At 37.2% G+C, this 20,403-nt stretch overlaps 1 protein-coding gene across 2 annotated transcripts in view; it reads left to right on the top strand.

The window, feature by feature from the left end:
* LOC119794322 (electrogenic sodium bicarbonate cotransporter 1-like) overlaps positions 1-20,403 on the top strand; it is an 88,951-nt gene that overhangs the window by 38,553 nt on the left and 29,995 nt on the right. For both annotated transcript variants that reach the window (XM_038301837.1, XM_038301826.1), the window contains exons 3-6: positions 3,731-3,863; positions 6,101-6,261; positions 10,572-10,751; positions 16,686-16,762. In XM_038301837.1, coding sequence (XP_038157765.1) covers positions 3,731-3,863; positions 6,101-6,261; positions 10,572-10,751; positions 16,686-16,762 — 551 coding nt within the window. The remainder of the gene's footprint in view (positions 1-3,730; positions 3,864-6,100; positions 6,262-10,571; positions 10,752-16,685; positions 16,763-20,403) is intronic.

The following is a 20,403-nucleotide window of genomic DNA, read 5'->3' as shown; positions in this document are numbered from 1 at the left end:
AATAACATGCAGCAACATGGTAGAGCAGAACGCTCAAAAGCAAAACTTTCCCTGCGAACAAACGAGTGGTGAGCTAAAACCGTAAAAGGTATTCAAAAAATTATTTCACCGTTGGCGTCAGCCATCCTTCGGCTTCGACTGTGCCAACTTTCATGTTTCTACTAAAAACGATTTGGCCACGGTGACGATGTAAAAATGTGCATTTTCTGAGTTTGAGGATTTTTCTCAGAATCAGCGTTTTCCTATGCCCGAACAAGTCAGCTAAAAAGCTAAACCATAAATGATATTGAAGAAATTCCTTCAATGTGAGTGCTAGAAGGTTCTGAAGTTGTTGTATATCAAGTTTCATGTTAGTAAATCAAATAGTTAATAAATGGGAGCGATACGAAATATGTATCGTTTTGGATTTTGTCTGTGATTTTTGGAAAATCTCTTATTGGATTTCTATTGGGGAAGTGTGGACTTCTTCATGGTCTGGGCCAAACTGTCGGAAAACCGTAAATGCCACACAAATGAGGGTTATATTTCCTGAATTCTGACAAAAATCCCTACGTTTTGATGTATAATTTATTTCAATTGAGATAAAAATGAGGGACTGAGAAGAATTTGTTCGGAAAAACCAGAACAGCTCAAAAGCTAGAGCATGCACTCTAGCAGTTGAAGAATTCCGTCCATAGACTTCCATTATAAATCTGAAAATCTTAAAAATTTCTTTTAAAGTTTGAAGCTTCACTGAAGCAAAACTGTAAAAGTTAGCAGAAAGCCGAGTTAAACAGTAATAGCAGAAAGATACGGAAACATTTTAAAAGTTGAATGGTGTTTCTAGCTGAAAGTATGCTGAAGTAGTTAAAGGTCAAAGATGATGAAGGTTTAGCTGAATTTTGCTGAAATCTAAGAATTCTACATGCATTTCAATGGGACAAAAAAAACGCAGAAAAAGCTGAATAACGCGAAAACTACCAAAAATATCTTTACCAAAAGACATAGCAGAATTCAACTGAACGAGCTGAACGTTTTGATACCAAAATTGTTGAAATCGGTTGAAAACTGCGGGACTAGTTAGAGTCAGAAAAATTTAAAGTGAACAACAATAAGTGGGAATGCATAAGCATTCCCACTTGATTAAGCAAGAAGCCCAGTTAAGACAACATAATCCTTTACTCTATAACCATAGCTACGCCACATTTACATCATCAGCAGTGAATTGGCAGATAAAATAGTGCATAAAGCATATAAATAAAATATATTACACTCACCAGAGATGCTGATTATTCATAAACCAATATATCCTTCTGTCTTTGTGCAGGAAGTCTTAGTATCTCCATTTATTATCACCCATTGAGGTCAGAAAACTTTTAACCAAAGCGAATCTAAAATCAGATTGTTAACTTGCATGGTAGCTTAACTATGGAAGCATTTTGCTCTAACTGACCAATCAGAGGACAGAAAATGCCGACATAGGGATTGGCACTCTAGCTGGCCCTGTTTGGAAATCTGAAATTGGATTGGTTGAAAAAACGTTCCTCACTAGTATTGTTATTCTGAAAGGCCCTGGGCAGATTTGATTGACATAGCAACACACAGAGGCTGAAATCTGATTTGACAAAAAAATATAGAGACCATATAATGGAAGCAGTGCAGCCAAAAGAAACGCTACAAAATCAATGGAATGGATTGTTTGGAATAAATTAATATCACTGGAAAGAAGAAACTTAAAGTTTAGGTTATGAATTCAGGTTAGTGTTTCTGATTGTTTTTAGGCCAGCAGTGAAGGCCTTGAAGGCCCTCACAGCCCACCACTGCAGGTGATTGCTTCAGTGGTCGATATCTGGTCTGGTAAATAAACCAAACTCTGTCCCTTAACAGCATTTTCCTATATGGGGCTCCACAGGCATCTGTATTGCTCTCTCTTCTCTTGTTTCTGTGGTTGAGACCATTTAAGGTCAGATTTTTTTTTACAATTATAGAATTTTTTAGTTTTGCTCAGCATCCTTTTATTTAATGTATATTTTTAAACTCTTTTTGTAGCTTTGTTGTAGATTTTTATGATTTGATGGAAAAAAGCTTTTTAAAAATTATTATCTTTTGCGATTTACACACAGAAATAGAGATCTCTGAAAAACGTGTTCCTGGTTTTGATATTTGTATATACCTTTTTTAGTAAAATGTACTTCTTTGGTTCCTTTCGCTATTTTCCAATATAAATTTATAATATTTATGTAATATATTATATTGTAATATACAGAGTTCAAGAACATTTTCATAAAAAAAAAAAACAGTGCTGTTTAAGCTCAAGAAGAGTTTAGAAGACAATATTTGGAGAGCAGCCCACATTTTAATTCAGAAATAAGTTTTAATTAGCATGAATTGCCATACATTTGCAGGGTTTATATGATCACCTTATCATCTATTGCCCATATCCATTTGAGCTTGTAGGGTTACACAGGGCACTGAGTGCTGTGTTGTCTAGGGAAACAATAAGACATACAGAATTAGAAAAACATTCACACACTAATTTTCAAGGGCAATTTAGAGAAGTCGGTTAACCTAACAGTCATATTTTTTGACTGGTGGAGTACCCTGAGAGATACGGCACATGCAAGAGGAGAACCTTCAACCCAGAACATTAAAGTTCTACTGAACTTGCAACCCTATCATCTAAATGATTTCTTATAAGGTAGAATAAGAAAAAAAAATCTTTGCAGTTGTATTTTTTTTTTTACAGAGCTGTAATTCGTTTAGTTTTTCATAATTAGTATAATTTATAACCGTACATTTTTACTTCTGCACTCAATTCTTAGGTTTAACAAATGCTTGTATATTATATACTTATATATAGTATTTTCATTCCATCCTATAAGAAGAAATTTTATAATAAAACATTAACTACAGATTATTCCCATGGTTACCATGCAAGCTTCTGACTGGAACTGAATGTACAGTTTCATCCATCCCTCAATGAGCTTTTATGTAAACGCTGTTGGTGGTCCATCATTAAAACTTTCATTTCAGTTTGCACTTGTTGAAAGTATGCCGGATCATGTTGTTTATTTTTATCCATTGAAAAGCACTGAAAAGCATATAAATCCTGTCGAAACTGTGTTTGGCTTTGTGTTATGTAACACTCTTAATATTCAAATGAAAAGACAAAGGGGGCCGAAGGCAGGCCACAGCTAGAGAATAGGCCAGTTTGTGAAGCATTTCCTATTCGTTAATGAGGAGTTTCACGGCCGCTTGCCAAGACAGCAGGACCAATAGTGAAGGCCTGTTTGAACAGCGAAGGGGAGGCGTCGAGGGAGAGTGGCTGACTGTGGGGACACTGTCACTGAGGGGACCCCTAAACTCCATCGTCCCCCTCCTACCTGTTCTACAAAGTGCAGGGGCCGGCGCCTGAGATCGACTGTAACTTCCACCAGGGGCTTTAATGAGGCTCTAGCTGCTGTGGTGGAAGTCGGATGGGCTTGTGTCACTCTCAGACCACTCTGTGATCAGCTGACTCACAGAGCAAACAGGGGGGTCACTGAAATATTAAAGATGTCCAAAAACACTAATCAAGAAGAGAAAGAGGAAAAGGAAGAGGATGTGGAGGAAGATAAAATTCCTCCTCTTCCAGCTCCTCCTGAGGTCAACGGAAAGAGTCCAGCTGAGGACGAGAAGCCTGCATCCAAACCCCTGCCCAGCAGCAATCAGTGCCAGCCTGTGAACCGCAGTATTTTTCTGTCTTCTGCAGTCTCGCCGGCAGCTGAGAGGATCCGTTACATATTAGAGGATGATGATGGCCCGGCTCCCCCACAGCTCTTCACTGAGCTGGATGAGCTGCTGTCGGTTGATGGACAAGAGATGGAGTGGAAGGAGACAGCCAGGTAAGAACATCTGTCCCAGTGTTAGGGATCCTTTTCAAAGTCTAGAATCTGTCTCTACTGAGTTGACATTTAGATGGTCAAAGGTCACCCTTTAGATGATGTCATAAACACGTTTGACATAAAATAAAGAACATGTCATTCTTTTTGTGGCTTTTTGGATTATTGTCATAAAACATAGATTGGATAATTGTTCATGCATCATTAGCACTGGATGGGTGAAGCTATCTCAGGGGGAAACAGGATCCTTGGGTTGCTGTTTGAGGAACCAAATGAATCCATTTATTATTCTAACCTCTGACCAAGTGCCCTCTGGATAAACGTTTCACATTCCCTGTAGCTGAGTGATTAAAAATAACTTTATTGTAAATTATATGCTGTAGTTATTATCAATGAATCTTTTTTGTACTTTTCAAAATTGGATTATTCTAAAGACCTAATCATTGCTAACTTGTCATATTAAAAACATTATATAATATTACATAATGACACAATGAGGGACTTATAACTGAAAAATGCAGCTAAAAAAATTGGTGGAAAATGCTACATACATCTGACTTCAACCAGAAAATATGAAGTAAGTTTAAAAATAAACCCATGGATGTAATTTTTTTTAATGGGTTTTTGGTCTGTCTCCTGTTTTCTCAACTCCATCAATTACACCAGATCGTTGCACCTATTGGCCTCGGTTCCTCAGGGGGTTTATTCCTGTTTAATGATCTGTTTGAAGGTTTTTCTTTCTTTACACTTTTCCCGCATACTTGCCAAGCAAGACAAATTGCTCCAGAGTTAAAAAAGGATAGATTTGTTGGGAATTTAAACAACAGAGACCAACAGAATTGAAATGAACTGAATCCAACTGTGCTATTAAAATCACCATAAAGGAAACAACGCTTTTCCCAGGGGTGTGTGGGGGAGGGAGGGTAATTCTAGTCACACTTTAACTTAGGTTTTCCATTTTTAATTTGCACTTTGTCCCGCTGAGGATGTTAAAGGATTACATCAAGTAATGTAGAAAACCCTTTTTATTATAAATAATTTTATGTCACATTTCAAGGAATTAAAATTCGATTATTGAATTTAAGGCAGAAATGGTACAGTTATAAATCAATTGTCAAGTATATGCTAATAAAACTACTAAAAAGTAAAAATGTATAGATTTTGACTGTTTTATGGTAAACTGGGTTAACTTATGCTGTTAATGAGATAAAAAGATTGATAACTTGGTATATAAAAATTACATTAATGTGATTTAAACTGCTTTATATACCGAGTAGTTCAAGCATCATACAATAAAAACTTAGTATTCTACAAACACATAAAGAAACAAATATATGTTGCAATGTAGACCAAAGATGTCCAACCAATAAGAGCTCAAAGTAGTGTTTGATTGTGCCATCTGGTTGCCAAGAGCAAGTTTAGCAGCCAGAGGCCAAATAAAAGTCTTTGAACTAGTTCAGTCTGCCATCTATCAGAGGGACAAGGGAGCAAAGAAAGAGATTTAAAAACCAAAGCACTAATGAATTGAAACACAGACAATGAAAAAATAAAACAAACAAACAATAGATCTGTCTGACAGCTGTGGATTAATGGCTCCAATTTGGGTTTAAACTTGAACATGATGAAAACTAAAAGTTCTAAAGGGGAAAAGATTTAGATACCACTTAAAGTAAGAAATAACCTTATTTTTTAGTATACATGTACAAATCGTATACAAACTAGAATAAATGTTTATTTATCGAGGCACAAAGATCTATTTAGAAACTGTCTGATTTACAAGAACAAATAATGTAATTTTTTAACATTTTTAGCAAAGTTGCACAGACCGCGAATTTATCCGACAGCAATAACTAAAGTCACCACATCTAGGTTGAATTTCTCCACAACTTAACCAGGTAGATAAAAAAAAACAAGCTTTTGTCTTCATGATGGAAGTTTAGGTTATTTCTCTTCCTTTTTATTCTCCAATCTCAATAACCTAGCAATGAAGTAAATGCTTTCAAGTTTATTGCATCTGTGAAGTCCTCTTTAAACTCTTCCATTCTACCATGACCTGCGCAGATAATATCTAGATACTAGATTTGAATAATATCTAGAAGTATTAACCATCCACATCTTGCATTTAAGAAAAATCTTTAATTATGACTTCAATCCAGTGGGAATTCACCTTGACCAATTTTGATATGCATGCTTTTCCAGTTGATTTGATTCCCTTTTTCCGACCTTGTTCTTCCTTCCAGGTGGATAAAGTTTGAGGAAAAAGTAGAAAAAGGGGGAGAGCGCTGGAGTAAACCCCATGTGGCGACCTTGTCCTTACACAGCCTGTTTGAGCTGCGTACATGCATAGAGAAAGGCACAATCATGCTGGACATGGAGGCTTCCACTCTGTCTCAGGTTGTTGGTAAGAGAAATCTCACCTATTTAATCTAGTTTAAATCAGTAATGATGCAAATACAGCAGTTTTGTAGGACTATCATAGTTGGTCATTCTTCGAATCGTGTAACTCTCTGCAGAAAAAAATATTTTTCTTTATAAAACTGCAACTACTCTTATTTCCAAAGTTAAATGTGTTGCCAACATAATTTGAGGGGAGTAACTACAGCAGTAACCTTTAGTGTTAAACTATGTGAAACTACACCCTATAATGTGCTTTTTTTAATCCTGTATTACATTTTTTAACCACATATTTCTTATGTTTTTACTGACTTTAGCATTAATTCAATTTTTTCTTTAATTTTTAATTCTTGTTCTTATAATTTTAACTTTGCACCCTTTTAAGATTTACCAGTTGTTAAATTTTACGTGTTGATTTGTTGAATTCGGTGAACAGCTTATAAAAAAGGCTTTTCAAATAAACTTTACTTTAAATTAAGGAACTGAAATGGGATATTAAGCGGGTGCCTACAGGATAATCTAGTGGGTGTTTTCCATACAACTTAGAGCAGCATCTGTCTGAATAGCTAACTGTGGAATAATTATTTGCTTATTACAAGTTATATATCAATAGCGGTAAGTATGAACTTGCATGACACCCACAAAGTCCATAAAGGTGGAAACAGAGTATTTATAGGGTACCTTTGGGGTTCATTCACAACTCTAGTATTTCAAAAACAAGAACACAAGATTTGCAAAGGATGAAAACACATGGATCAGCATATCAAAATATATTTTAAATCTGAAGATAGGATAAAATCTTCACAACAGTTAGAATACAGATGCTGCAGACGCCAAAAGTTGTTTGAAATTTTCAAACCAGACATTTCTGAGTAGGTAAGTAAAACAACTGCTTTCTGTCTTTGTTCCCCAGCTATTGTCCCTCTTATATCCCTCTTTCCTGAAGCTGCACTGTAAAGGCTGATAAAGGTCAGCATGTTCCTGACTGGGAAATGAGACCATGCATATGTGTACTTGTGGGTTCTTATGTGCTCGTGTACTCATGACACATCATCAACCTCAGCCCTACTGTAGTACTGTCGCAATTCGCAAAAACAGCAGACAGAGAACAGACAAAGTCCCCGGATGTTGTTCTCGCCCCTTCCTCTTTATTGAGTATACATCAAAGCAGACTTGTCCATTTTTTAGATTGACAGCTGTCCCAGCATGCACAGCAGCAGCAGCAGCTTTCAATGGAGCGCTACATTGAAAGTTAAAAGTTCTCTGTTCTGTAGCTGTTTATCAATAAAAGTATGTTTTAAAATCATTTGAGGCAAGAATATTATACTTTAAAGTGTCATTATATAGTCAATTTACCGATTTAATGCATAATAAAAATTTTTTTTGCCGAAGTTGAGAGGACCGCGGCAACCAGCGGAGCTTCGAGGGTAATGGCAGCCAGGGCTAACCGCAGCCCGTCTGCAGCAGCCCTCTCTCAGCGTAGCCATGTGTGAAGTACCGCTGGCTCTCATGGCGATTTTTTTGTTTTATTTGGCAAAATGTTCATTTGATTTTTGTTTATCTGACTGTGTTAATTATTATTCCCCCACTAAATGAAAAAAGTAATAATTTATTATTGTATAGAGACGTCACATGCCCTGCTCGTTTAGAGCGTACTCGTGACGTCACCACGTCACGGGTAAGCTTCTGTTCCGATTGATCCATACTTATGCTGCGTGCTCCCATTCTCCTCGAGTCCAGAATGTCCTGTGTTCTTCTCAAGAACATACTTGACATACTTGCGTTCTAGTGAATTGAGAAAAGGCCCATAACTATCTGCTTGATTCTCTCTGATGTCTTATGTGCCTGCAGTGGGTTATAAGGATCCAGTTCCTGAGTTAATGAACATCACACAACTCTGAGGTGTCTTTTGCGGTTCTTTTGTTTGACGATTGTTTGACTTGCACTGAGGTCATGAACTTTGTATTCCAACTCTCGTCTCATAAAGTAGTTCCCAAATGGTCAAACAGAAACTTCCCTAATTAAAGAGCAGTGCTTGGTTTCAAGTTGCATTAAGAGGATTTTGTCTGTGCCTACCAGAGTAGTACCACCAGCTTTTCATTTTAGTCTGGATGAAGGCACAGGAGGAAGAGGTCCTTCTAGGACTGATTAATGTGACGTAATTGCCTGCCTCAGACTTTGCAAGCCAAGAGGAACCAGGTCTCTTCGCTTTTCGGTGGATTCACTGATGGGTCATTAGCTGCACTACCCGTCCACAGGAAGAAAATTTCCCCGAAGCTGGTCTCTTTCAGCATTCAGGCTTTTGACTTTTTATAAATCAGACCTTTGGCTTGGAACCATTCAAGGGGTCTCTTAATTGGCGAAATTACACTGATAGAGTTACTAATTAAGCCTTTGGCAATATCAAGAACAGATAACAGTAATTTAAACAATTTTGGGGGAAAGTACATTTCAGGGGATATATTAAAATCACTTTTGTTTTATGCCCCTCAAAATCAACAGAAAAAACTAAAGAACATAATACATCATGAAAGTCTAAAAAATATTACGTACTTTGGAGATATCTATCACAAGATAAGTAAATTTATTGTGGTACTTAAAGGGTACAGCTTGCAGACAAGGTACTTGCATAGCTATGGAAACTTACATAGATACCTGTGTTAGTAGTTGAAGAGTACTTGGTATGCCTCTAGGGGACAATCTACAAGTAACCTATATAGGGCTTTTCTATCAAAGCTGCTTGGAACCCATACTGTATTTTTGAATGGTTGCTCCTGTTTTGACCAGAGCGGGTTCTCCGGTTCGCATCTGACACTGCTGAATAGCCAGCTGCCAGTGTGGCTAAATCCAAACTTCATCAGGTCTCCTTCACATGATTAACAGAGCAATCATATTAATAAGTCTTCACATTTGGGTTGCATTAGCATCTGGTCAGGATCAAGTCAACCTTGGTTTCTGCACCTACCATTCATAGTATAGGTAGCTGTCTGTCCGTTAACCAGCATCATTATTTACTTTACTGCCTGGCCTGGAGAGCTTTGATGCACCTTTAAAGCATAGAAGTATAGAGCTGCAAACAGAAATACCATGCAGAGCAACAAAGTCCACCATCGAGCTATTCTATTCTCATGTTATTCTGGTGGGCTTCCTGTTCCTCTACTTTTTCTCTGGTGGATTGATAAACACGTCTGGATCACACCAGCTGGCATTGCTTCTGTGTTCTGTAGCACCCACTGGTGATGATGAAGGACTCGGTTCTACAATTGGTCGACAACAGCTGTTGTAACCAAGCACCCATGTTCATGGGCCCCGCACTGGTTCAAGAAAGAGGGTTCTGCTGGTGGAAAAAAGGCAATAATGGCTTCACAGTGTGCTTACAGAGTTACTAACAGAAAGCTTAACAGAAAGGAGTACTGACACCATTCTTGTTGAGTACCTATGGAGCATAGCTATGGTTAACTGATAGGGTACATATTGAGTATCTATAGGGGTAGATATATTGTATAGTGCTACTTTTACCTAGTAGATACCTATGGAGTGTCTACTAGCATAGTTATTGAGTACCCATATGGTACTTAAGGAGTAACATAAGGATGTATGTGGAGTACTTCATCCTATTCATTAGTAGTGTTAAAAAAGTTTATAAAATGTTAATCTTGAATTTCAATTTTATGTTAAAGGACAACATTTTTTTTTGTCAAAATGAAAATCCTTTTGTTTTCTCCAGTTGAAATATTTATATCAGTTGGGCTGTGTAACTATATTCAGAGTTAATAATGAATAAAGAATAGTGATTTGTATATTCATTGTCATAAAATGATAAAGACATTCAACTGATCTTTTTTTTTTTTAAACATCCAACATTTCTAACAATGTTTGATTATATAAATGAAAAGATAAAAAGGTAACCTTATGCAGAATTATCTCTGTACATGCAATGTAAATATTCTAATATTTTAGTAGTAGTATAGTATTTTAATATTAGTATATATATATATATATATATATATATATATATATATATATATATATATATATATATATATATAAAGAAAGTCATCAGGTTACACTTTTAAGGTATTACCATTGATGCCATGTGGAAACTGAAAGTATTCTTGTAGGTATGTTTGTTTTTACATGATAAGTAACCAATGAGTACCTTTCAAGTAATTGTCTGTTTTGAGTGCTGATGGCAATGCTTACGCATAGATTGACGATTTCACTACCCCTCCAAAATTAAACAATAGGAATATTTTCTGTTAACTTATCTCAACAAAATATAACTTTAGACATGATGCAACAATTGTTTCCTTACAGAGATGATCACTGACAACCAGATAGAGATCGGCCAGCTGAAAGCAGACCTTAAGGACAAGGTGATGTACACGTTGCTACGGAAACACCGCCACCAGACTAAGAAGTCCAACCTCCGCTCCCTGGCTGACATTGGGAAAACGGTCTCCAGTGCAAGTAGGCTGTTTTCCAACCAGGACAACGGTAACAATGGTGCCAGTTTGGTCTTCAGTCTTTTCAACTTTTTAATCGAGAAAATCAAAAAAAGGAAAGTCATGATCCGACCTGTAAAATCCATATTTCAGTTGCAAGTACAGTGAGTTTTGAGGGCTGAATTGCAAGCAGCAGTTCTTTGTGCTTATTCGCTGCTGTGAAGAAACAAATTTGGCTGAAACATTGATCCAGACAATACAGGAAAACATTATTTACTCTTTCAAACACTTTGTCACTTTATGTTGCATTTTGAATCAACTAACTCTGAAGACCAATGTAGGGCAATGTTTAAAGAACATCAAGTCCTGCTCCCTTATACTTTTCTTTTTAGATATTCAAACTCATTTAAATATCAGTTCAAGATAACCTATATAAACCCAAACACAGTTTTCTTTAAAAAACAAACAAACAGCTTGGCCTGTAGAATCCGGTAATCAACTAAAAATACCCTCACTAACTACAGAAATAGGCTGAAAGATAGCAAAAAAAATATCCCAACATGGCAAAATCTGATATGAGTCAAAGTTATTAACATCTAACACACTGGAAATACAATCAGTTCTGTGATATTCAATGGACTGACTGGACAGATGGGGAATTTTTCTGATTGTTTTTTTGTTACATATCCTGTTCCACACATTTCAGAAAAAGAACAATATATCAATTGTAAAACATGGTAGTAGCAGTGTGATAGTGTGGGACTTTTTTGCTACTTGATTAAATTAATGAGATCTGCAGAATATATCCTGAATGTCCAGAAGAATTTCCAGCCATTATTTTATTGTCTTTAGCTTAATATAGCAGAACAACAGGACAAAGTAGGAAAATAATCAAAATGTACGTCCAGAACTTGATCACTAAAAAAATTAATAGAAAAGCCTTCCAAGGTTGCAGACCTCTGCTGAGGAGCAAATTATATCCCAAATTACCCCTATAGGTAAAACTTGCAGTTGATCCGGATCATCACAAAAATCCGATGGATTGTTTCTTAGCATGAGGGACACCTCTGATAAAAATTTGTATTAAAATCTGTCCATAACTTTTCAAACTCTCCTAAAAGCATAACCTCCTTGGTGGAGATGGCGAAGGATTAGCAGAGGTTTAGTCAAAATCTGTTCGTAAACTTGATACAGCTGCTGTGGCTTGACCCCTAAGAGGCTGTTCATGGTCATAAACCATGCAATTTAGCAATTCTGCAACATATGTGGAACCAGAATTCCTTGAAAAAGGTCTAAATGGCTTATATTGAGTATAAGAAGGGACCATAAGGACATTGTTACCTGGTATGTTATTTCTCTTAAACCCAAATTGGCTTAGATAGCTCTTTTCCTTTTTAAAATTATCTAATAAACTTGCTGAGCAGCATTTTGTATTTAGCTGGATTATTTTCCTCTGGAATTAAAAGGTGTTTGATGATGCAAACATTTGATTAAAATATAAAGCAAAATAGAAGAAAACTAAAAGGGGGCAGACACTTTTTCTGAGATTAAATTCACCAAACATGTTCAATTGACATTGTTTTTATCACCTGTCTAACAGCATGTTAAGCTTTACAAAAGAGTTTTGATGCATCAATGCCTTTGCTTTCACTGCAATAATATCTAACAGCAATGAGCAGAAGTGATGCAAGATTTTATTAATCTGCAGGAAGAAACCCCAAATAAAACATGACTAATTTGTTTCATTTTAAAGGGGGCCAATCCTAAAATATTATATAATTTACTTAAGTAATTGAAGGAAGAATATATTGAATTTTCAATATATGCTTCTGTGTACTATTGATTTAAAGCAACACTGTGCAGATTTAGAATGATTTTCTTAATGTGAGATGGATTAAATCATTTATTTTTTTGCTGGTTCAAAGTCATCTGCTATCAGATTCCATGAGGTAGAATTTTTTATTTTTCTGTAGTATAGTGTTGGCAATTATTTTCCTGGAAACCTGGAAATAATAGGTCTTTTTCTCTTAGTAGCTAAAAGCTACATTGTTTCTTTAGTAGGTAAAATTATTGCATCTATTACCATCTATCACAGATACCTTTTTTCCTCTTAACTCAGGAAATATTCTCTGCCTTCATTGCACAGACCCTACTGGTTTTATGGACATGTGCTTTAATTGTAAACATTGAGTAACTAGATGTTGACAACCTAATTAATCTGTGACCAGCCATGAGCCAGTGGAAAATGAAGTTATTTATTACTTCTTATCAGATTTAAGAAACATTTTATGATCAAAAGGAAAGGCTCCCACTTCATGTTAAAGCATGTCTGTTAACTGGATCATAGTAAAGATAAGGACCATCACTGATAAACATTAATTGGTTATAGCCCTTTTGAGGATAAAGTAGATCTTTAAGTAAAACAGAGTTGAAACCACTGTTTGTTTTCCTGTCTAACACCACCATTCCTCCTAACTCACTGTTTATCTGCACAATTTTTAATGCATGGATTAATTCCCTTTTCTGATCTGCTAACAGTCTTGATTTGTTTTATCTATCAAGTGTTCTTCATCTGTCCTTTCCACCTGTCTGCTTTTCTTCTTGCTTGCCTGGACTGGCTATGATAAACTGCTGCTGCTGCTAAAAAGCCCGCAGTCCTCTGGGGAACTCTGTGACCTGCCTTTCGGGTCACATCTCCATGGAGGACTTGCAGAACCAAAGGAGTACCAGTATGGACTGGCTTAGTAAGTTCCCCAGACCCAGTTATGACACACTGAACACTTGGTATCAAGGTGCCATTCGAGAAAGTTTCCTTGGACTCCTAAACGAGCCATAAAAATTCCATATTTAGTTTGAACTGGGGTTATGCAGAGGAGTTATGAGCAATAAGTGTCTTCGCTGCAGTCAGATAGCACTCATAGAGATCCGTCTGAATAAATATCATGTGGAGTCAAGTGAACAGTTATAGCCAGGGTTGCAATGTTTCATTAAAAGCACCTTACACAGCAGGCCTTGGTCCTACAGGGCTGACAACAACCATCATTCACAGTTAAACTTAACTTAAGGTATTAAGAAAATTATGTCAGTTAAAAACTGCTTAAAGAATAGAAATGAGAAATTTACTTTTTTAGTAATCAACAGTAAGAAATATAAAAACAAAAAATAAGAATTCGCTACATAAAGAAGTTATTCTAATTACTCAAGAATGAAATACAAAAAGGGCTGCACAGTGGTTAGCAATGCTGCCTTACAGACCCGGCCCGAGGACTTTCTGCAAGACCTCATGCGTGGGTTCTCTCCGGGTACTCTGGCTTCCTCCCACAGTCCAAAAAAATAACTGTTAGGTTAATTAGCTTCTCTAAATTCACCTTAGGTGTGAGTATGTGCATGAATGGTTGTTTGTCCTGTTGGTCTCTATGTTGCCCTGAGATAGACTGGCGACCTGTCCAGGGTGTACACCACCTCTAGCCCATTGACAGCTCTTCACCCCTTGTGACCCCAGCAGGGATAAGCGTGACGGAAAATGGATGGATGGAGGAAATACAAAAAAAGGAATATTTTAATATCACTGTGCAAAAAAATAGCATAGTGCTGCTTGACTGCAATATGTGGTAGGGTATTACATTTTAAGTATCAAGCTTTTATAGCGCGCATAGTGTTTACACAGTCATTTGAATGCTCCTTATCCTAGATAATAAATCTAAAAAATGGTGGAGACGCCACCTATTGACAAAGAAAGACATTTTTGAAAAAATTTACATTTATTAATTGCCATTAAGATCAATAATCTTTCTGTTTCTCATTCTGTGCTCAAATGACTGTGTTTTTCCCTTTGCAATATGAATTCAAATAAAAAAAACTCACGCTGAACTGTATCTGTGCCAAATTAATAGATGGTTTTAATTGTCTATTGACAACCATCAGTCAAAATGTTGCACTAGTTTTGTCGAGGGACAGCGCATAGTTTTGATGCTAATTTGTAGATGACATCATTAGCTATGTGTGTTTATACATAGTAGGATAAAAAAAAATGTTTTTCTTGTAGATGTTAGCTTTGTACATAATGGTAGGCTATGACTATAAACTAATTCATTTCAGCCTGGCTGGAGTGCATTTATTAATTATTTCTTGTTTAGTGCGAACTGGCACAACCCTGGGTATGCTGGGTTAAAATATATTTGGGGCCTGCTGAAGCCATTGATGGACCCTTGAATGCTTCATGCTCTGACTAACACCCAGCTTTTTTACTAACTGTTCAGAAGAACTTCACACAACTTCATTTGAAAAATAAAAACATCACTCTACAGATAAATTAAGTATTTCAGTCCTTATAGTCAATTTGTCTTGTTTAAAAACAATTTTCATGAATTCCATGAATTCATTCTGAAAAAAAAAAAAAAGAAAAAAAAAAATCAGATTTATACAAACTGACTGCATCATACTGACAGGCCTGGTCCTACCCACAATGCTGAGGGGGCAGATTTATGAAAAAGCATAGGTGGCTCCACTTATTCTACCGGCTGAAGTTTCCAGTCTAATGTGAGGTCACATCATGCTGTCAGATGTTTGAAGAGCTGTCGAGCTGAATCAGAAAGTCAGCAGAGCGTCAGTCACAGTCTTGAAGGAAGCACTTAGTGGACCAGCTTGATGTGAAAGTAGGACACTAAGACCACCGGATATTCTTAGCTGTGATCCTGAGTGGATGCTCTACAGCTGCTGCAGAAGCATGAATGCCTGAAGTTTAATAAACCATGAGAACGACATGCAGATGATGTTTGGATTTAAAATTCAATAACAAGGTTGATGTTTTTTTGGTATTAGTTTGACAGCAAGGTGAATTAAAAAAAGTTATTTAAGATCTGAAGGTTTGGAATGAAGGTTATTGCTGAATTACATTGGGTATTATGGAGTTTGGTTTCTATATTTTGACAAATAGGAGAATCAGTAACAGTAGTATGGTGTGCTAGTGAAGACTTTCAGATCCATTCTCTGTCTTATTTCTACAAGGTTGAGTTGTTCCCAATGGTGCTCCGCCTCAGCTGTCCTTTGGCATGAACAGGATTTTAATTTGTATTATCTTAAATTAGATGGTAATCTTTAGCAGCTTTAAATCTGACCTTCAGAAAAATAAAAACTGGAGTAGTTTAAAGTCTGAATATGATTCCTTTCAGTTGATTTTATCCACAGTTGTGGAGGGCTCCTTCCAGATCAGGGTTTATTTTCTGTTGGAAGTGAAAAAGTTTTTGTTCTCTTTTTCACAGGTAATTGTAAGTTGGAGGAGAAAATGGATGGACAGGGTGGAACCCTGTCTAAAGTTATGTAAAAACTGTTCGGTCTGCCGTAGAAAGAATAACTTAGCAAAAAAGCAAGGGTCTTGATTAACAGGTCAGTCTGAGGTCTGAATATTACAGATGCATGACTAGGGGGATGCTGAGACATGGTGAAGGACATGGAGAAAGACTGCTTCACCTCCACAGCAGAAGGAATCACATAGGGTTGTTAGGAAGTCTGATTGGGATGCTGTGTGGGTACTTCCCACTTGAAACCAAACCTGAGGTAGAAGTAGATGAACTGTATTTCCTGTCATGGTTGGAAATACTAATTGGCCAAATGATGTTATCATAAAAGGGGGTTTGGAAAGTATTGGTATTGGTATTTTAGAGTTCCAGACTTATTGCCAGAAGGTAAAGGTAGACTGAAAACCATAGATCACAGATTCTAATAGATAATGAAGACTGCAACAGGAACAGATGATGTTGATATAATCTTTAACCTATAGGATCCTCTGGATCTACATTTCTTTATTTCTATCTTTGAGCTTGCATGATAATGCAGCTGGGTGGTAGAGGTTCTGGTGATGCATGTGGAGGGAACTCTCTGGGCCACCGTCTTTTTCCTGGGTCTCCTCCTTCATCATTAGTTTCCCCTCTAAATGAAAACAAACAATTATGTTTAAACTATCTACTCCACCTCTACATCCTAACAGATAGTCCAACTACGCCCCACAAGAACCTGGCATCCAGCAGCATGAATGACATCTCTGACAAACCTGAGAGGGACCAGGTAAGTCTACATATGGTATTAATCCTCCATCATATTTCATAAAATGTTTTCTTTAACATGGTTTCCTTTTGCCAGATTTAGTACTATTTACCATTTCATCTTAGAAGTTTTAAATATAATTCTGCTCTAATGAAACTTTCCTTTACTGTTTAAAAATAAGAAACTTTTAAACGTAATCTCCACAGTAATCTAAGAGCCAAAGACAGAAAAGGCTGAGTTAGGTGTTGCTGTGATTATTATGGCATAAACCACAACACTGACTTCAGTTTCACTTTAGTTTTTGCACAAGCAACATGTTTGCACGTAAACTATGCATCCTATCAGGAACACCTCCGGTTGATTTTTATGCAGCGACAGCCATTTATGCTTTTAAACTGTATGATCAAGAGAGTCTTGCAACAAGATTTTGTGACATTATCAGACAATATAAGTGGAATTTTCCATGGTGAAACCTTAAAATACATGAACATTTAATCTGTGACTGTGTAAAGGAGGTAAGGGGGGCAAAACTGGCAGTTCGGCAAGGTAAAGTCCAACGTTCTGTGACCGGTTTAAACCTTGATTGATGTCTCTACTGTAAACTCCATCAAAGCTGAATTACAGCTTAAGAGAACGTCTTTCGTTTGCTTGTACACATTTATAGATAGTCCTGTTCAGCATTATTTAAAACTTTTTAATCATTGCTAACCAGTAGCTTTATTGTTGCTCAGAAAGGAACAACAAGACTAATTAATAAATAAAAAGGTAAAATACATAATTTTTTTTTTTTGCTGAAAAATAATAAAAAGACGAGAGTTGATTGATCAGTTATTTGATTCAAGATGCTTACCCTAAAATAAGGTGTCATTGAAATAAAACAGAAACAGGTAAAACTATCTTTAAAATATAAACAGTAAACATTTTTATTTAAACATGTTAATTCTTCTATATATATATATATATATATATATATATATATATATATATATATATATATATATATATATATATATATATATATATATATATATACATATAAATGCAGCAATACCCCAATTCTACTTTGGGGTATTGCTGCATTTTCTATTTTTATTTTATTTTTCAGGAAAAGCACTTTACCTGGATGCATTATTACTAAAAAAAGTAAAAGAAAAGGTTGCAAAGAGCTGACAGTGATTTCCTTCCACTTGCCTTTTATACTCTTTGGTATTTTCAACTTTAGAGTTCTATTGACATTTTCTGTGAGAAAAACTTGCTAAATATATCTCCAAACAGTGTCCGTTTGGTATTGTAAAGATATTTAGGTGAAAACATGGGAAGAAGCTGCTGAAATAATTATGCTTTCTTCAAATTTTGACAACTGGTTAAAAAACACACACTAACATAAATTTCTCTGGAAATATTTAGTTTCAAGACTGAAAATGAATTAAAAAAAGTGTCGAAAGTCCGATTATAACATGTTTGATAGAACTTCAAAAAGCCTGAAAAACCAATGCTCATGACCAAGACGTTCCAAAAATCCTCTAACAATTATGTAGATTAAGTAAAAAAAGGAGGGTTACTTTTGAATGATTCTATGTATTTAAAAAGAATCATCACTGTTTATTGTTGCAGTGGGTAGTACTTCTGCCTTGCACCAAGAAGGTTCCCGGTTCAATTCCCGGCCCCTTTCTTAAGAGTTGGAGTGGCAGACTAGTAGTTAGGGCATAATGCTTGGAATCCTGATGTTCTGAGTTCGAGCCCCACTCCCACAGACTGCCACTCTGGGTCTCTGAGCAAGACCTTAACCCCACACTGTGCCACACAATGGCACCCGACTGCTTCCCAAGGGGATGGGTTAAATGCAGAGGTAAATTTCTCCAATGTGAGATCAATAAAGTCCAATTATTAGTATTTCCTTGGACAAATATAAGCGATCCTTCCTGACTTTGGGAGATCCCTAATCACACAGGATTTTGCATTTCTGCCTACATTCCAACAGCACTGTGAAATGACTAACAAATATTGCTGCATAATTAACTAAAAAAAATAAATTTTCAGACAGATAACAGCTTATCAAGAAAGCCAATTTCCAGCTATACGTCAAAAGCAGAAAAGTGTTCTGGAAGAGGCAGAGGTGAGAATTGTCAATCATTTATTTAACATCTTAATGGAAATAAGATTTGTGGAAAGCAAAGCCAGATGGGATATAGTGACAAAATTGCAGGGTGTTAGTCTGATGTTACGTCATCCTCTACAGCCTAGAGGAAGTCAGTCCCTGGAAACAAAGGCTGCAGGTTGGAAACAGGAATAAAATGTCTAAAGTGCAACATTGCATCAGCTGACATGATTGTTTTAGGCTGTTGCAAAGTTTCCAAAACTTAACTCTGTCAATTGCGCAATTAGAGGTTTATGAGAAGAGTGTGAACTTTTAAATGAATGTTTGCTTGTAAGGTTAATACCGTATTTTCACGACTATAAGGCACACTTAAACGTCTTTTTTTATCCTCAAAATGTGCGGTGCGCCCTTTGGTGCGGTGCGCCCTATGTGTGTTGTAACTGCGACTTTTGAGACCACCTCATTGAGGAGATGATGAAAGAGTGGCCGAATGTAAGGAGACCAGGTGTTTTTTTTTTCCACTCATCACCATCGCTGTTAATATGTAACTCCATGCGTGCCCATCTCACAGCTGATGTGAAAAACATGGGGAAACAAATTAACCCTGTGCTCGCTGTTCAACCGCTCGACATCGGTGTGAACCGGACCCAGCAGGTGCAGCAGAAGCAGCGAGTTTACATGCAAAGTAAATGGTTGACGCGTGTATAGGCGCAGCAAAAGGTCCTGCAGCGGGTTTTGAGCAGCAGGAGCGTTTAAGCATCTGCCAACGCGCTGCTGCTGCTCGAGATGGAAAAATTGAAGTTTTGCTGCTGGACGCGCCGCATCAACCAATCAGAGAAGCTGATCTGGGAGCTGACAGCGAGACAGACACAGCGCTCTGATGACACATGATATTAACGCAAATGGAAAAGGCTGGATGGATGAGGAGATGATGAAAGCGTGGCTGAGGGAGGTGTATGTGGGGAGACCAGGTGGTTTTTTCCACGCATCACCATCGCTGCGTGCCCATCTCACAGCCGATGTGAAAAAAAAGGTGAATCAAATTAACGCTGTGCTCCCCGTTATCCCGGGGGGTCTCACAAAGGAGCTTCAACCGCTCGACATCGGTGTGAAGCGGCCGTTCAAAGTAAGGCTGCGAGCGGCGTGGGAGCGATGGATGACAGACGGAGACCACAGTTTTAGGATAAGTGGAAGGCAGCGCCGGGCAAGTTACGCCACCGTTTGCAGATGGATTGTAGATGCTTGGACTAACGTGTCTGCTGGCTCTGTTGTTCGAGCTTTCGCAAAAGCCGGCATCATTTCCAAGGAGCCGCCCGGCACGGAAAGTGACTCTGACAGCGAAGAAGAAGGGGAAACTGGCATGTCGGATTTAGCGCAGCTGTTTAATTCAGAAACAGAGGATGAGGACTTTGAGACTTTGACTTTGAGATACTTGAATAAAGCACAATCATACTCAGTTTTGCTCCCGCTCTATTTTTCTACCTGAAAACTTAATTCAACAGCAGCCTCTGGGCCGCGGCGCATCCGGGCTCACCTCCGCAGGTGTTTTTTCATCGAAATAATC

This window comes from Cyprinodon tularosa, unplaced genomic scaffold (genome assembly GCF_016077235.1).
Source record: "Cyprinodon tularosa strain WSP-4 unplaced genomic scaffold, ASM1607723v1 ctg1128, whole genome shotgun sequence".
Taxonomy (NCBI): Eukaryota; Metazoa; Chordata; class Actinopteri; order Cyprinodontiformes; family Cyprinodontidae; genus Cyprinodon; species Cyprinodon tularosa.
Note: the sequence above shows the minus strand (reverse complement) of the source record. Positions and strands in the feature narration are given on the sequence as shown.